The sequence below is a fragment of the Heterobasidion irregulare genome (assembly GCF_000320585.1).
Source record: "Heterobasidion irregulare TC 32-1 unplaced genomic scaffold scaffold_01, whole genome shotgun sequence".
In the NCBI taxonomy this organism is placed as follows: domain Eukaryota; kingdom Fungi; phylum Basidiomycota; class Agaricomycetes; order Russulales; family Bondarzewiaceae; genus Heterobasidion; species Heterobasidion irregulare.
This window is the reverse complement of record NW_009258197.1, coordinates 2734314-2748091: the sequence shown is the minus strand read 5'-3', so window position 1 is coordinate 2748091 and position 13778 is coordinate 2734314. Positions and strand designations below refer to the sequence as shown.

Below are 13778 nucleotides of genomic sequence, written 5' to 3'. Positions count from 1 at the left end.
TCTGTCGAAGCATCCCGAGCGTGTGTGGTCGTGCAAGGGCAACGGTGCATGGATGAGTGTTAATGCAGGTGTGCGTACAAACGGTCGATCGATTGATTGTGCAACGAAAGGTCCGCGGGGGACAGCAAGACGAAACAGAGCGTATGGTAAACAGAGGACATGGGAGAGAGAAACGAGCGCGGGGGCGGGCCGTGGTGGGGCCGTCACCGCCGAAACCACCACACGACGAGGAAAAACCAGAAGACGATGGCGAGGAAGACAATGTACCAGAGCCAGCGGCAGCCCTGGCGCGCGGCCATGTTGTTCATGCGCCGGAACGTGCCCGAGAGGATGCCGGACGTCTCTGCGAACGCGTCGTTCTAATGTGCGTGCATGCGCGGATGTAGACATGGGTGCGGAAGTTAGTGCGTGAGCGGAGCGAAATGCAGCGGGGGGACGACGGGTGGAGGGAAAGGACGGAGGAAGGGACTGGGGGCCGTCTTACGCACCATCTGGCTGAGTTGCACCGTCGACTCGCGCACCTCGTTCCCAATCCCGATCGTGATCTGTCCACAAGGGCCCGTCAGTTCTTTAGCACAGGTACGCCCGACGATGCCCGGGCGCACCCCGGCACATCGTCGCAGGACAAAGTGGGGAACGTCCACGCACGTCCTTCAGCAGCTTGACCTTGGCGCTTAGCCCCTCGAGCGCCTCGTCGTTCTGGCCCTCCAGATCATCCACGTACCGATGCCCGCTCGGTGTGTGTGCCTGCGCCTGTGGGTCGAAGGGCGATGAGCGGCCGGAGTGCGGGGGCGTGTGGAAGTACCCCGAGGAGGGCTCAGGGAGCCCGAGCGTGGCACGGTCACGAAGGGAGTGGCTGGACGATGGGCGGTATCTGGGTGATAATGTTGAGTGATTTCGTGGTCATTTGACTATAGGCGACATAAAAGTTGTGCAGTCGTACCTTTGAGACATGCTATACGTCGAGTATTGGAAGGTGCTGCGCAGCGACAACAGTTAGTATATGGGCCAGAGTGGCAAAGTAAGCGGCCCGGCGCGCGAGACGCTTGCAGACGACTGAGGTGACCATCCTCAGCAGGTGGTTTGTATGGTCTGCTTTCACTCATACCAAGAATTGATCACAGCAATCATCTAGCTCAAACCAATCGAAAGTACATACAGCCCACAAAATACGGGATATTAATTGGAAACCCTCCATTCACACCTGGCTCATGACTAGCAATACAAGTATAATCTGTCTCCTCCCACACCGCGCCCGTCTCGCCGAGTGAAAGATACGACCCACATCCCCGTACAGAGTCATGAAATAGGTGGCCTCTCGGCTGGGCCGACTGGACCCTCACGAGAAGAAGACCATAGGCATAGAGCCACGAGAAGGAGAAGCGGAAGTAGAGACATGGGGCCAGGCAAAAGAGAACGGCGGCGGAGAGGAGAGGGTGTTTGGGGACAGGCGGCTCGAAGGAAGAAGGGGTATGTAGGAAGGTATAGGTCACAAAGAAAAAGAGAGTAAATACGCTTGGATGTAGACCCAGCAACCATCGGTCAAGCGTGCAGATAATATATAAGATATACCAGTAAAAGGACGTGGCGGACGCGCGCGCGCCACAGAAGACTGTTAAGAAACTCAGGGTCAAAATGGGGGTGCAGGGATGTGGACGGCGTAGAATAAGCGGGCATGGAGACGAGCGATGGATAGCGTAGGTATCGGAGTCCGCGGTGGTATGTGAAGGGTTGTGTACGTATATAAGCTGCAGCGCGAGTGGCAGACGAGAGGACATTGAGGAGGAAGAGGAGATAGAGGCACAGAATACAAGTCCTTTGGGAAGGTGAAAAGCGTCGTACGGTCGGCGGTCGCTGCTGACCTTCATCAATCAATGCTCATCCGGTTTGCACGGACAGACATGGATGGATAGGCACCATGTTTCGATGTACCAAATGCTGTCTCCTGCTTCTTCGATACTAAGAAAGGACCCGATGAGACTAAAACCATTCATGGACGCGAACATGAAGAAAGAACACACTTTGCTCTTTAAGCCCACGGCCGAAGTTTCGCATGATGATGCATGCATAAATAAAAGTCGCGATGAGCAGCATTATTGCGATGATCGCTTTGAGGGAGCAGGTCAGTAAGAGAACAGACAAGTGTCGTGACCAGGCATACAAAATGTGGTGAGTGATTGCCAAACAGATGCGAAATCTGCAGTATTCTTCAAAATCAAGACTTTAACGAGCTGCAGGGCGCGTCAGCTGGGTCCCGTTGGCCGCACAGCGTGTCAGGACGAACAGACCTTGTAAAAGAAGTACACCATCGCGCTCACGCATCCAGACATGAAGGTCAGCATCATCCACTTATTCTCATAACGTGCCGCAAGATGTCCCTCCACAAGGAGCACGATCGACAGAGGGAGCGCCGCACATGTGACATAGAATTCCCAATCGTTGCTGCTGAGAACGAGCCAGATGAACTGGACGCAGAATCCCACCCAGAAGAACACATCAAACTTGACGAGACACTGGAAAATCTGGTAGTGCGCAAACATCTGCTTGATGCGCCGATCCGCGCCTAGGAACTTGTACACCTTCCAACCGAACTCTGTGTAGATTTTGTATCCCAGTCCAATGTAAGCAAGCTCGGAGATGGAGATGACGACAGGGAGGATGGTCGTGAGCACATCGACGGGGAGATGTGATATGCCCTGTTGATCGGAGACCGAGGCGAGGGAATTTCGTATTTCGGAGGATTGAATGATGGCGTATACGAGGAAGAGGCCGTTGAAGATGCTGAAGTGGGTTTAATTTAGAAAAATGGGATATCGGTTGCGAGGAGCTCACGTGAGGGAGATGAATTGAAGTGTATTTCGGGCGTAGACCGCATCGATGGCCATGCCAAGTTGAAAGACGCTGACGAGGACCACAAGGCTTAGCAATTTGCGGGGGAAAAGGCTAAGCGAAGGACGTACTGGGCGAGTGCGAAGATGCCAAGGTAGACGGGCATTTTTCGCGAGACCGTCTCGTCGTCTGCCTTGCCAGCTTCATGGAATCGGACGAGGAGGTCACTCTCGATACCGAGATCTACTGCTGTCTCCACAAGCACGATGAGAACGTAAAGACGGCATGCTATAGAGTCCGGAATCATCTAAGGAAATATGTGTGGAATGAAGTGAGTGTGTGCCCCGGGTGCATCCGCAGCACTTTTGAATGAGTGGACGAGACAAAGCAAGACAAACCTTCTTCCAAAAGTTAGGAGGGTCTTGCGGCGTTGTCTGTGGTAATGGTGGATATGCCATAGACCTTCGCGGATCGAAGTCGTCATCTGCCTCCTTCCTGCCGCTTTCAGCGGTCGAAAAAGACTGTTTCTATTTGGGTTGTCAGTGATTGCGTTTGAGGGTGTGGAGGAACGAAGGCATTGCGCACTGATGACGGATCGAATGTGAAGGACTTGTGCTTCGAGGTAACGGCGTATGGGGAAGCGTATTGGTCGATGAGATCGTCGTAAGACGCCTTTGAGTTGTCGGGAGGCTGGTGGTGAATGTAGGAGGACTGTCGAGACATGGCGTGTTTCGAGAGAATGAGCGGAGAGTAGGACCTGCCTGTGATGGTCGCACGAAAGGAAGGAGTGGACGGCTCGGGTGGGCAGACTGGACGAGGCTGAGCGGGGTCGCGAACTTCACGCTGGGAACACAATGACAACGACGGTCCTCCGGCCGGCTTCGGCCCCTCCGTCGTCTATATATATATTTCCACTACATTCCGAGCGCATCGCCTTCGGTCACCACCGCCATGCGCAAACTCACCTGGTCATCCTACTCCCCCTTCCCCACCTCCACGTGCCCCTCCTTCGTCCTCGTACCTTCCGCGACATCACCGCCGTCTCCGTCCCGCGTCGACTACGATCTTTCCGCACAGTACCACGTCTCTCGCAAAGGTACGGTGCTCCACTTCCGTCTGCCTGCGCCCCTCGTGTGACGTTCGGTCTACGCTCTGTCCCTATTCCACGCTCGTCCCAGCGGTCATCCTGTCAGCCATCGCCTTTACCGCCTTTCTCTTTCTTGGGATCTTTATCGCGCTCTTTACATCTTTTGTCCAATTTAAACACGATGTCGCTGCCGCCGCCTCGTCAAGCGCTGCAGCTGCCTCAGCAACGTCAACATCACACTAGCATCTCGCTTACTCCATTCATTGATCACAACGGTCCCAACTATCCTGTATCATGTTATTTTCCCCCCTGTCTCCCCTTGTACGCTGTATCATTTCAAATATAAACTTCAGAGCAGCCGCAGCTTGCCCGTCACCTGGTTTATCAACCGTGCAGGCCCTAAGCATCAGTATCGAAACAGCACCCAGTTAGCGAGATGCAGGCATGTACCGCATAGCGTCCTGATGGATAAAATGAACATCACCTGGGCCGATGCCAAGCACCGTTTTTGATCCCGTAGCAATCTGTGTTCGCCCCCTACAACAACACGGGTATCAACTCGTCGTGGACGAACAAGATTCAACAAACATCACGCCAGGGTGAGCGCTTTCGTTGAAGGGGACTTACGCATCTCGGATCGACTGCGCGGGGAGATTCAGGCTCTTCGCCTGTCTTTGCAGCGAATCCAGCTCGGCCTCGTTCGAGCAGCGCAGCGCAACCTTGGTTTGTCTGAGGTTGACCGACGATGAAACTGCTTGTAAGTTGCTATTTCAGATGTACGAGTGGGACGTACCCTGTCCATTCCCAGTGCCGGACCAACTGCGAGTGAAACAATTAGGGATAAATTGGCCGGATAACGCAGACGTACCGCGGGGTTGAATTTGGAGAGTGACTTATAACATGCAAGCGTTGCATGCCTGAATTGGTGCACGGTGCATGAGCGGCCGAGTCGTACTCGTCTCAGAATATAACAGACAAAGAGATTCAAATTCCCCTTACGAGCACCTATAGACCAGTATTTATTGGTAGTCAGTAGCTGATACTTCTCCAGAGCACACACTATATTCAAGGAGACCTCGACAAAAACTCACTGAGCAGCAATCTTGCCTTTTGTCATCTTCAGGTCATCCCTGACGACCAGCACCTATGGGGTCTAATTTTCAATCTTGACACTCAGTTATGAAAGACAGCACAGTGCGCACCAGCTTCGTCTCTTCCAGGAGGCTGGCCTTGACAGTCGCGAGACTCTCTTCTTCGTCGAAATTATGGGCACTGTGCGCCTTGGCCTTAGATTTGACAGAGGCCGGTGCATCTGAGTGTCGATAATATCCTATCCAGTATCCCAACAATGCACTACAGGCGGCAGTCGCAAAAAAGAGTGCTAAAGGAATGGATTTGACGTATAATTCCGTAGCATTTGATGGACACGACTAGCCTTGAGTATCTGCCAGCCATCCCGAACTTGTTAGTGGATCCATGAGTTGATCAAACAAGGTCCGAATCCGTCCAAATATGAGATGTCTTTATTACACTTACTATACGCAATGATCGAACTTTTGTTTACCTCTATTTGGTGAACTGTCCACGAACATGCTAACGCCGTGGGCAAAATTCCATGGGATCAGAATGATTACCTAATGATTTCTTGCCCAAAAGAATCACATTAGATCTATGGATAAATTTTGAGCAAAAAGGGAATGTGAAATCAGGCTGGAATTGATCAGAAATTTCATGAGTTCCACAACATGTGTCTATGGAGCACAAAAGGAAGAACATTTCAGCCTGATCTTATTCTGAAACAAAATTTTGATTGGATTATCATGTAATCCAAGTACACTTTGTGCAGAATTTGAGGAGCACATTGCCATTTTGTTCAAGATTTATCTATAAATATTATACTGATTCTTTTGGGCAAAAAATCATCAGGTAATTATCCTGGGATCGCCAATCCCATGGAACTTTGCCCCCAGTGTAAATTGGTGGCTGGATGAGTTGCACCCAACTGTGGCAATTTGCAACAATCATGGTTGGATATTGTCCACAATTGCTGACAAATGCTGGGAATTACCAGCGATTCCTAGCAATTGTCAGCACTTGTTGACAATGTCCGACAATTGACGGCATTTGCCAGGAATTGCCGAGATTTGTTGAAAAACAGGCGTTTTTGAGGTAAAAGTTTTGATTTTTGTCCGGGTTGGTCCCTCATCCCTGTCGCAGGAATAGCCCGTGAACAGCCCATCCGTTGTATCCATGACGAGGAGATGGTCAAAAAACTATGACTTGTGATTGCCCTCACCCTTATATCTTCTGCATTCAATAGACAATTGGTTTCTGTATATTCATGTGTGTTTTCTGTACGTTTTCTGTAACCTCGCATAGTGTGTTGAAATGAAAGTGGCTTGTGTTTCTGTGTGGTGAAACACTGTGTCAGTTCAAATCAAAACATGGAGCATGGATGCGAAGACAAGGCTGACATGACGAGCCTGTCCAGCTACAGACAGGCCCGTCATGTCAGCCTCGTATTGGCAGGGTCGAAACACAATATGCCACTGACACGCAGAGTTGCTCATGATGAGTCAAATGATTTGCATGAACCTCACGGAATGCGACAACTCGAGGTATTCCTATTCATGATTCAATTCATGAACTCTCCCTGATTCCAATGCAAGGCAATAATAGACGGAGCTTCCATTGTCCACAGTACAAGAATAAGTAACTATTCCGTGCATGCCGAATAGGTAATACAGAGCGAGCGAGAGCAACAGATAGCAAGTGAGATAAAACATAACATATCCGCTCAGCAAGAGATAAGAGAGATCTGATGAGGGGAGGAGTATAGTATGCGGATGGGCTATTTCCAATCCAAGGATTGGTTGAGGCGCAGTCTCCACTGGCAATTAATCACTGTCCGTGTCCGTTGACGACCCAGTCTCATCACCTTCGACGTCTATAGTACGCGTGTAATGGCAAAAATTCAGAGAAAAAAGGGAGGAATGCAGTATTCACACTCACCAACAAGATATTCCGTATCTGTCCTCCTGATCGGCGGCGCAGGCGGACTCGGCACCCTGGGCATCGCCTCACCCATCCCAGCACCCAAGCTTCCAGCCAGCCCTCCTAAGCTGTTGCCGAGGCCACTCAGCCCGTTCGTTGCTTGCCCGTTCCGCTTGCGTGCAGCGGGACTCTGTGCGGAGTGTCCTGATGACGGCGTGGCAGCACTGACAAGTAAAGCGCCAGGGGAGGAAGAGCGCGAATCGGGAGAGGATGAGTGTGAGGGCTCGCGTTCGAGGAAAGAGGCAGTGGACGATTCGCGAAGCCGGGACGGAACTTTGGAGTGGGAGTTTATCGGCGGGGCAAGGTGGTAATTCTAACGAGGAACAAGCAGGTATCACAATCAGATCATCCGGCCAGAAGGAAGAGAACTCACGGTGATTGGTGTTTTGGGTTCGGCTTTCACTCGAGTCGCGGCGGAACCTGAGATAAGGGTGAGCTGCGGCACAGAAGCTAGAATGAAGAAGGCTTACCAGTCGTTTTTTGCTTTTTCGACTTCTTCGGAGGTGAAAGTTGAGGTGACGCAGGCTGCCAGCAACAGCTTCAGTCATGCTAGATACAGCAACCCAGAACGAAGGAAAAAAGCCGCACCCGTTTCCGATTTGCCGCAGAATCTGCCGTCCCCGACCCTATGGACGTTGAGCAAGCGCTCACGATTACACGAATGACCCATATTTACACAAACCTTTCGGCCTGCCCTTAGGCTTCCCCTTGCTTTTCGCAGTTGTCTGTGAGAGAGCAACCGATCGTCGACTGTCATCTGACATATTACCGTTTTCGGATCCGGGGAATGGGGACGCCGATCTGCCAGCGTCTGAAGCCTGCCTACACAGGTTGATCAACGCCACATCTTGAAAGGTCCGCATAGATGGGTGACAAAAAGGAAGCGAACACAAGAAAGACACGTACTTCGACTTGGCCGCGCTCCGCGTAGTTCCCCTCCGATTCCCTGTCCCGAGGCCCATGCAACCACTTAGATGTGAAGCGTATCGATTCGACGCAACCTACGACAGTCATAAGCCCAAAATTGTATATGAACATCGCCCACGGGAAGAAGAGAGAGAAAGGCCACATACCTGCCTCCCACAGTTGACACAATCCAGATAAACATTCCCATCCTTCACATTGTTCGGCGTGTTCGCGCCCGCCCCCGTCGTTTTACCCTCGCCTACAGGTGTTCCCACACGAGACTCTACGCTCGAGCCTGCAACACCGTTCTGCGGCGTGTTGGATGACCCAAGATTATGAGCTGAACGAAGCACGGTGAGCGAATTGATACGTCGACCAAGGCCAAACGCGCTTACCCTGCCCGCATCTGGAACCGAATGAACCACCACACGCGTCGGGTAAGGTTCAGCCCCCGCCCTCGCATGAAGAAAGCGATGCCTCACCACGCACCTTGTATGGCAAACATTACACATCGATCTATTCCGCGCAACCTCGCTATGCGACTGAAGAGCCGCGTCCATGATGAACTCGTCCACCATGGCGGAGAAAATCCTAGATGCCTGCGCATTCAACACGAAGCGTCAGCATCTCACGTGTACCTCGGCTGGTTGCCAACACTCACCAGGGTAGATATGATATGTTCTCTGTCCGCTTTCGCCATTTCTGGCACGATATGAGTGGAAGTAGAGTCGCAGACGGCGAGGTTGCGGCAACACCTTAAGCGCCAAGCGCCCGGCCACCCAGAAATGACGTTATGAGTAAGGTTAAGGTTGGATTGTTTCATCCAAGACAAAAACATAGCGGCTCGTCATGCACTCATGCTTCATCTGTGCTCATCGATCCGGTTGCGGAGAAGCGGGTTATCACAAGTCATCAAGATATTCGTAGGTTCTAAGTGCACCAGAGGCAATTGTAAAGAGCGGCAGTGCAAGGTAGTCAATCGAATAGGTATATACGTAGGTTTGCAATCAAATAAGCCCTCCCTTCTCCATGTACGCTAAAGGTTGCAGTAACATAATCTTCGTATAAGTACTTTGGGGAAGAATTTGGATGGGTTGAACAGAAAAGCCTGATTCGAGGCTCTAGTCGCTCGTGAGGCGCGAGATGGTGAAGACGCCGATGATCACAGCCGCAAGCACACCGATGCTAGCGGGCAGTAGTAAGTCCCTCGGGATCCCGAACACGTCGCCCTCTGGCTCGGGAACAGGAACAGGGATGGGGGCGGGCGGGGTGTAGACAGTTTCAGGCAAAACGCTCTCTGCTTTCTCGACCTCCTTGTATTCCCTCGCAGCAGCAGCAGCGACCTCAGCAGCCTTTGCTTCGCTCTTGCCCGCACCGGCCTCTGTCCACCCACGGCCACCCTGAATCATTATCACAACCCTGTCCGCACCCGACGACCGTGCAATCTTGACCGAGTCCGCGATGTCGTTGTCCGACGTCATGAGCACAGTGTCGCCATCTGCATCCGTGTACGCAAGCTGGAAGTCGAGCGGGTCCGGAGCCGTGTCATCGGCGTGCACAGGTTTAAACTCGGAGAAGAAGGGGTCGATAGAGAGCTTGCCCGCCACGATATCACGCAGGTTTTCGACGTTGTCTTGTCGCGCCTGGAACCGGTGTGTGTTTCCGCTCGGTGTGCGGAATTTGAAAACATAGGTGCCATCGTCGACGGGGATAGACGCGCCGGCTCCGACGATCGACGGAATGCCATGACGGCCCCCCATTCTTGGAAATTCGGAAAGGGGTTCGTCATCCACCACCGAAGCAGAGTCGTTCGGATGGACTTCTGAATGAGGTGACTGTTGGAGATGGGACTGGCTGAATGACGACGGGTGTAGGTCCGTGGGTACGTGTGAGCCAGACATAACTGACTCCGTGTCTTCGTGACCACCAATGGAGTCAAAGAAACGACCCCACATGGGGCCTCCCTCGGCTTCATTCTGAATCTCCCCAGCAGCTTCCGTAGTCATTTGGTTCATCTATAGCAAGTATAGATCAATCATTACCAGCGGAATTTGAGAGGAGGACAGCGAACCTGTTCAAGAGTTGCATACGTCAATTTGAGCACATCGACGATGGCGATCAGCCTGCCATCAGCCTCGATGACAGGCAAGTTTAGATAGTGGCCGTCTGCAAAGATATTAATGCGTCGGCAACGGTAAGTATGCGGACAACGATGTATGGCTCGTACTGTGCATTTTCTTCAGTGCATCATGAACAGTGGTGGTAGGAGTCGCCGTGTCGGGATGAGGAGTCATGACACGAACAACACTACATCTGGTCGCATCCAGACCAGCAGCAATGACACGCAGGACGACGTCCTTGCTGGTGAAGATCCCGGCAATCCTTGGGACGTTTCCAATTCCGGTGGTTCCCTCCATTACACAAACCGCCGTTGTCCTGCGTTCCCGCATGAGTTTCGCAACCTCTTTCACGGTCGCTTTGGGTCCGACAGTCGCAGGCTGAGTCCGCGAGTCCATGACAGTCGTCAGATCTGGCAGCGCAGTCTTCTCGCGCAGCGCGTCAACATACGCAAGCATGGCCGCTGCCTGTGGGTTCGCCGCCACACCACCCCCAAGCTCATTCTGAACGCCGGCCAGCGCAGTGTATAATTTCTCCGAGGCTGAAGAGCTACGTTCAACCTTGTCCAGGGCCTCATGGAAAACTTTTGTGATGTCAAGAAGACCAACAACATTGCCTTCTTCGTTGCAGACCGGCTAAGATGACGCGTGAGATGCGTAGAACAGATGCAGCGGTATGACTGACCAGATGTCTGAAATGTCTTTGCACCATGAGCTGCAGTGCCTCAGTCGCGCTCGTCGTATCTCGCGTCACCATAGGATTGCGCGTCATGACTTGGGCAACAGTAGTAACATGAGCATCCAGTCCTTCCGCCGTAACCTATTTTTCCCGTGAGCACTATTGCATCCAGCAATGTTTCGATAGCTACGCACCCGGTATGCTAAATCTTTAGCGGTGAAGATGCCGCTCAAACCCTCCTCGTCGTCAACCACCAACACACAGTCCGTCCTCTTAGCGGCACACAGCTGACTAGCCTCGGCCACGGTGATGGTCTCCGGAACAGTGAGGGCTGGACTAGGCTTGAGCGCGGCGACTGTACCCTTTGCTACATTCGCCTTGCGGGATTTACGGCCGCTGGCTTGCTGTGTAGTGGATATGGTGCGTTTCCGCGAGAGCTCTGTCTCTATCCTCTTACGGAGAGCCTGTGGAAATGAGACGCGTAAGCATTGTATTTTTCTTGCAAGGACACGTCGTTTTGGGCAAGGAGTCTAGTCACATTGCTCCTGAGCTACCCATTCCGTTGACACTGGACGGTGTAAATGGGAGGGATTCGCACATGTCGTTGGGAGGCATGGACTGTTCATTTGACAAGTCTGCCATAAGAGACATGGAGAAAGTGCGAATTCACCTCATCACCCATTGCCCTCTTGGAGAGCTTCTTCTTGTCAGAGCCATGACCTGAGACGGACGACATTGAGGCAGAGGGCGAGGATGTGTGGCGGGGAGGAGGCAAGGGGGAGAGGGCGCGTTCGGAAGGGAAAGGGATGGGGGACGTCGCAGACTGTGCGGCGCTGGTGTTCCGTGCAACAGGGATTCGCGACATTCGGATCGACTTTTCGTCCTCAAACGTTTCTTTCCGCCACATCACCCTCAGCTTGCCCTTATTTGGCCCCATCGGCCGGGCGCTTCCACTCCCGGGAGCTGACGCCAATTTTGTTGACATCGTCCTTGCTTGTATATGTGCACAATATCTGCTAATCCGCCGCAGGTCTACTCCGGGAGAGACCATGCAAGCAGGATATACAACAACAAACGCGCAGGCCCCGCAGACCGTTCGGGTTCATTTCTGTGATCTGATCCTCGGTCCACCCCCCGTCCCAGTTCTGCCCTGCTTCCGCGAAGACCACCAATAGTATCCGCCTCCGAGAAGTGCGATAGCGAAGAAATTCGCTGTGAACGGCCGTCACCGGGTCACCGTCAGTCCAGGCATCGCACTCAGATATTCGACAACATTACCTGTCAGAAATCCTAAGGCACCTTTAAACACGTCCAACCCGAGAAGGATTACGGCCTGCACAAGATGCAGAACGCTGCTAACGATCGACTGTCCAAAAGCTAGGACGGCCATGAATAATGCTGTCACGGAGTGTGCGAAGGCAATTCCAATGGTGGAGATTGAACCGACGAAGTTCCCAAAAGCTGTTGAAATGTTCGATGCCATGACTGGGTAGGGTGATTGGCGATGCAGAAAGCGCTGTGAAGAGTTCAAGCCCTTGAGGAGAAGTATGAAACCGAACCGATCGTCCGTCATCCCATACGTACTACCCCACAGCGGAGGCTAAACAGGGAGCGTGACGTCAGAATAGGGGCAATGATCAGTCCGCCACTCCTAAGCCACTATCAGACTGACTGACACAGGTGAATATATGAATAGCATTTAGACTGGAGCACACCTATCTAGAATATTTGACGAGCGACAGTTCATAGAAACGCCAAATTATCACTGACGCGCCCTGATAGCCAAGATGAAAGAGCTAGCGAGAGAACTTATCACACCACATTTCCTATCATCTGATGTCCCCAGCCACCTTTCTCCTTCACCTCGCGGCAGCGGCTCCAGCAGCAGGCGTAGCTGGCAGTCTCGCACCCGTCCACCTGCCCACCAACCCTTGCGCCGTGGCCCAGCCTTGCTTGAGAACAGCTGGAGTTTCTGGTTTGTTGACATAGCCATCGACCCTGAAGATAGCATGGTGGATGGCATCCTTGGTGAACGCCGACTGGTAGTATCGCATACGGACGAAATGGACGTAAATGACAGGCGTCAGCAGAGAATTCTGCAACAGCACCGCTCCCACGATGACGCGGAACACAATGATGATTTCCGTGTAAGCCACGAGCCTCATGGCGGTGTCGTAGTTAGCTGGAACACGTGAATTAGATTTCAAAGGGGTATCACATCGTGTTGGACGTACACTTCACCCAGGCCTGTAACTTCTTAGCCAAGGGGTGGGGAGTAGGGGGGCCGTTGGGCGTAGCCGGAGGACCTTGGGGAAGGAGCTGGGGCATCAAGGTTGTGCGCGTGAATGTGAGCGCGTGGAAGAGAGAGAATATCGTATATGGGAGCAAGGAGACTAAACATTCAGAAGCTCAACATCGCGTAATTCGCTGGTTTGGGCGAAAGGCTCACCAGTGACTGGTCGCGAAGACCACCAGAAAACAGCAAGAAGCAGGTATTGAACGTTCTATGGCCAAGCGTGAGAGATTATGGTGACTAGTGAAGAGGGCCTCGTACTTCATCAGCGAGAGCTCTTTTGATGTAGCTTGCGTTCGGTTGAGGAGTCTGGAGGCGGATAAGCGGAAGCAAGAAGGTCTAGGAGCTCTCACTCTCACCCCAAGAGATTTGCTACATAGAATGGCCGACTGTCTTGAGCGGCGGAGAAGGGGCGGATGAAACGTGTCAACTCACTGGCAAACGATAGCATAGCTGACAAGAGCCCCTGTATAACTCGCTGAGCCACAGCGAAACCCTCAGTCAGAATCAGCAATACTGCATCGACATTTCAAGACGCACCTTTGTACCACCAAAGAGACGGGGTCTTGAATAATACCCAAGCTAGGATATACTTCAACGCGGAGATCAACAGAATGAAGTGTCCAGCGGCCCAGACATAATGCTGTCAAGTCCACTTCGTTCAGCCTTCCTTGTCTTCCTCATCAAAAGCATGAGAGATTCCAAAAATGCATACCTGTGTAGTAGCCATTGGTGCTATCGTACGAGAAGGTGCGCAAGATGGAGGATGAAGTCAAACGCGTGTCGTCCCGGTTTTCGTGCAGGTTGCTGGCT

The 13778-nt window shown here is 52.4% G+C and overlaps 8 protein-coding genes across 8 annotated transcripts; 1 reads left to right on the top strand and 7 right to left on the bottom strand.

Annotated features, from left to right (window-relative positions):
- Nucleotides 1-203: 203 nt before the first annotated feature.
- Nucleotides 204-954, bottom strand: HETIRDRAFT_448020 (uncharacterized protein; the record flags this gene model as incomplete). Its single annotated transcript, XM_009543119.1, has 4 exons — nt 204-359; nt 489-545; nt 649-874; nt 944-954. 4 exons carry the CDS (start codon nt 952-954, stop codon nt 204-206), a joined length of 450 nt encoding a protein of 149 aa, XP_009541414.1.
- Nucleotides 955-1980: 1026 nt separating this feature from the next.
- Nucleotides 1981-3136, bottom strand: HETIRDRAFT_306569 (uncharacterized protein; the record flags this gene model as incomplete). The annotated part of the gene is made up of 5 exons (XM_009543118.1): nt 1981-2108; nt 2162-2231; nt 2289-2781; nt 2833-2901; nt 2961-3136. The coding sequence occupies 5 exons, from the start codon at nt 3134-3136 to the stop codon at nt 1981-1983; spliced, it is 936 nt and encodes a 311-aa protein (XP_009541413.1).
- Nucleotides 3137-3780: 644 nt separating this feature from the next.
- On the top strand, nt 3781-4159 carry HETIRDRAFT_448018 (uncharacterized protein; the record flags this gene model as incomplete). Its single annotated transcript, XM_009543117.1, has 2 exons — nt 3781-3925; nt 4008-4159. 2 exons carry the CDS (start codon nt 3781-3783, stop codon nt 4157-4159), a joined length of 297 nt encoding a protein of 98 aa, XP_009541412.1.
- Nucleotides 4160-4265: 106 nt separating this feature from the next.
- Nucleotides 4266-4832, bottom strand: HETIRDRAFT_308236 (uncharacterized protein; the record flags this gene model as incomplete). Its single annotated transcript, XM_009543116.1, has 5 exons — nt 4266-4315; nt 4401-4453; nt 4544-4645; nt 4710-4735; nt 4785-4832. Coding segments are annotated over 5 exons (279 nt in total), but the record flags the coding sequence as incomplete, so codon positions are not given.
- A 1981-nt stretch (nt 4833-6813) lies between these two features.
- Nucleotides 6814-8699, bottom strand: HETIRDRAFT_307724 (uncharacterized protein; the record flags this gene model as incomplete). The annotated part of the gene is made up of 10 exons (XM_009543115.1): nt 6814-6863; nt 6929-7283; nt 7344-7390; nt 7441-7495; nt 7559-7596; nt 7653-7817; nt 7877-7916; nt 8044-8184; nt 8272-8475; nt 8538-8699. The coding sequence occupies 10 exons, from the start codon at nt 8697-8699 to the stop codon at nt 6814-6816; spliced, it is 1257 nt and encodes a 418-aa protein (XP_009541410.1).
- Nucleotides 8700-8769: 70 nt separating this feature from the next.
- HETIRDRAFT_378569 (uncharacterized protein) lies at nt 8770-11423 on the bottom strand. Its single transcript, XM_009543114.1, has 6 exons — nt 11343-11423; nt 10867-11136; nt 10679-10813; nt 10104-10629; nt 9948-10042; nt 8770-9891 (listed from the first exon to the last, which is right to left on the bottom strand). The coding sequence occupies exons 1-6, from the start codon at nt 11406-11408 to the stop codon at nt 8998-9000; spliced, it is 1986 nt and encodes a 661-aa protein (XP_009541409.1). The 5' UTR covers nt 11409-11423; the 3' UTR covers nt 8770-8997.
- Nucleotides 11424-11774: 351 nt separating this feature from the next.
- HETIRDRAFT_306956 (uncharacterized protein) lies at nt 11775-12155 on the bottom strand (the record flags this gene model as incomplete). Its single annotated transcript, XM_009543113.1, has 2 exons — nt 11775-11884; nt 11951-12155. 2 exons carry the CDS (start codon nt 12153-12155, stop codon nt 11775-11777), a joined length of 315 nt encoding a protein of 104 aa, XP_009541408.1.
- Nucleotides 12156-12345: 190 nt separating this feature from the next.
- Nucleotides 12346-13695, bottom strand: HETIRDRAFT_153991 (uncharacterized protein; the record flags this gene model as incomplete). The annotated part of the gene is made up of 7 exons (XM_009543112.1): nt 12346-12854; nt 12907-13065; nt 13122-13176; nt 13227-13274; nt 13409-13443; nt 13506-13608; nt 13681-13695. The coding sequence occupies 7 exons, from the start codon at nt 13693-13695 to the stop codon at nt 12532-12534; spliced, it is 738 nt and encodes a 245-aa protein (XP_009541407.1). The 3' UTR covers nt 12346-12531.
- Between the last annotated feature and the right edge of the window lie 83 nt (nt 13696-13778).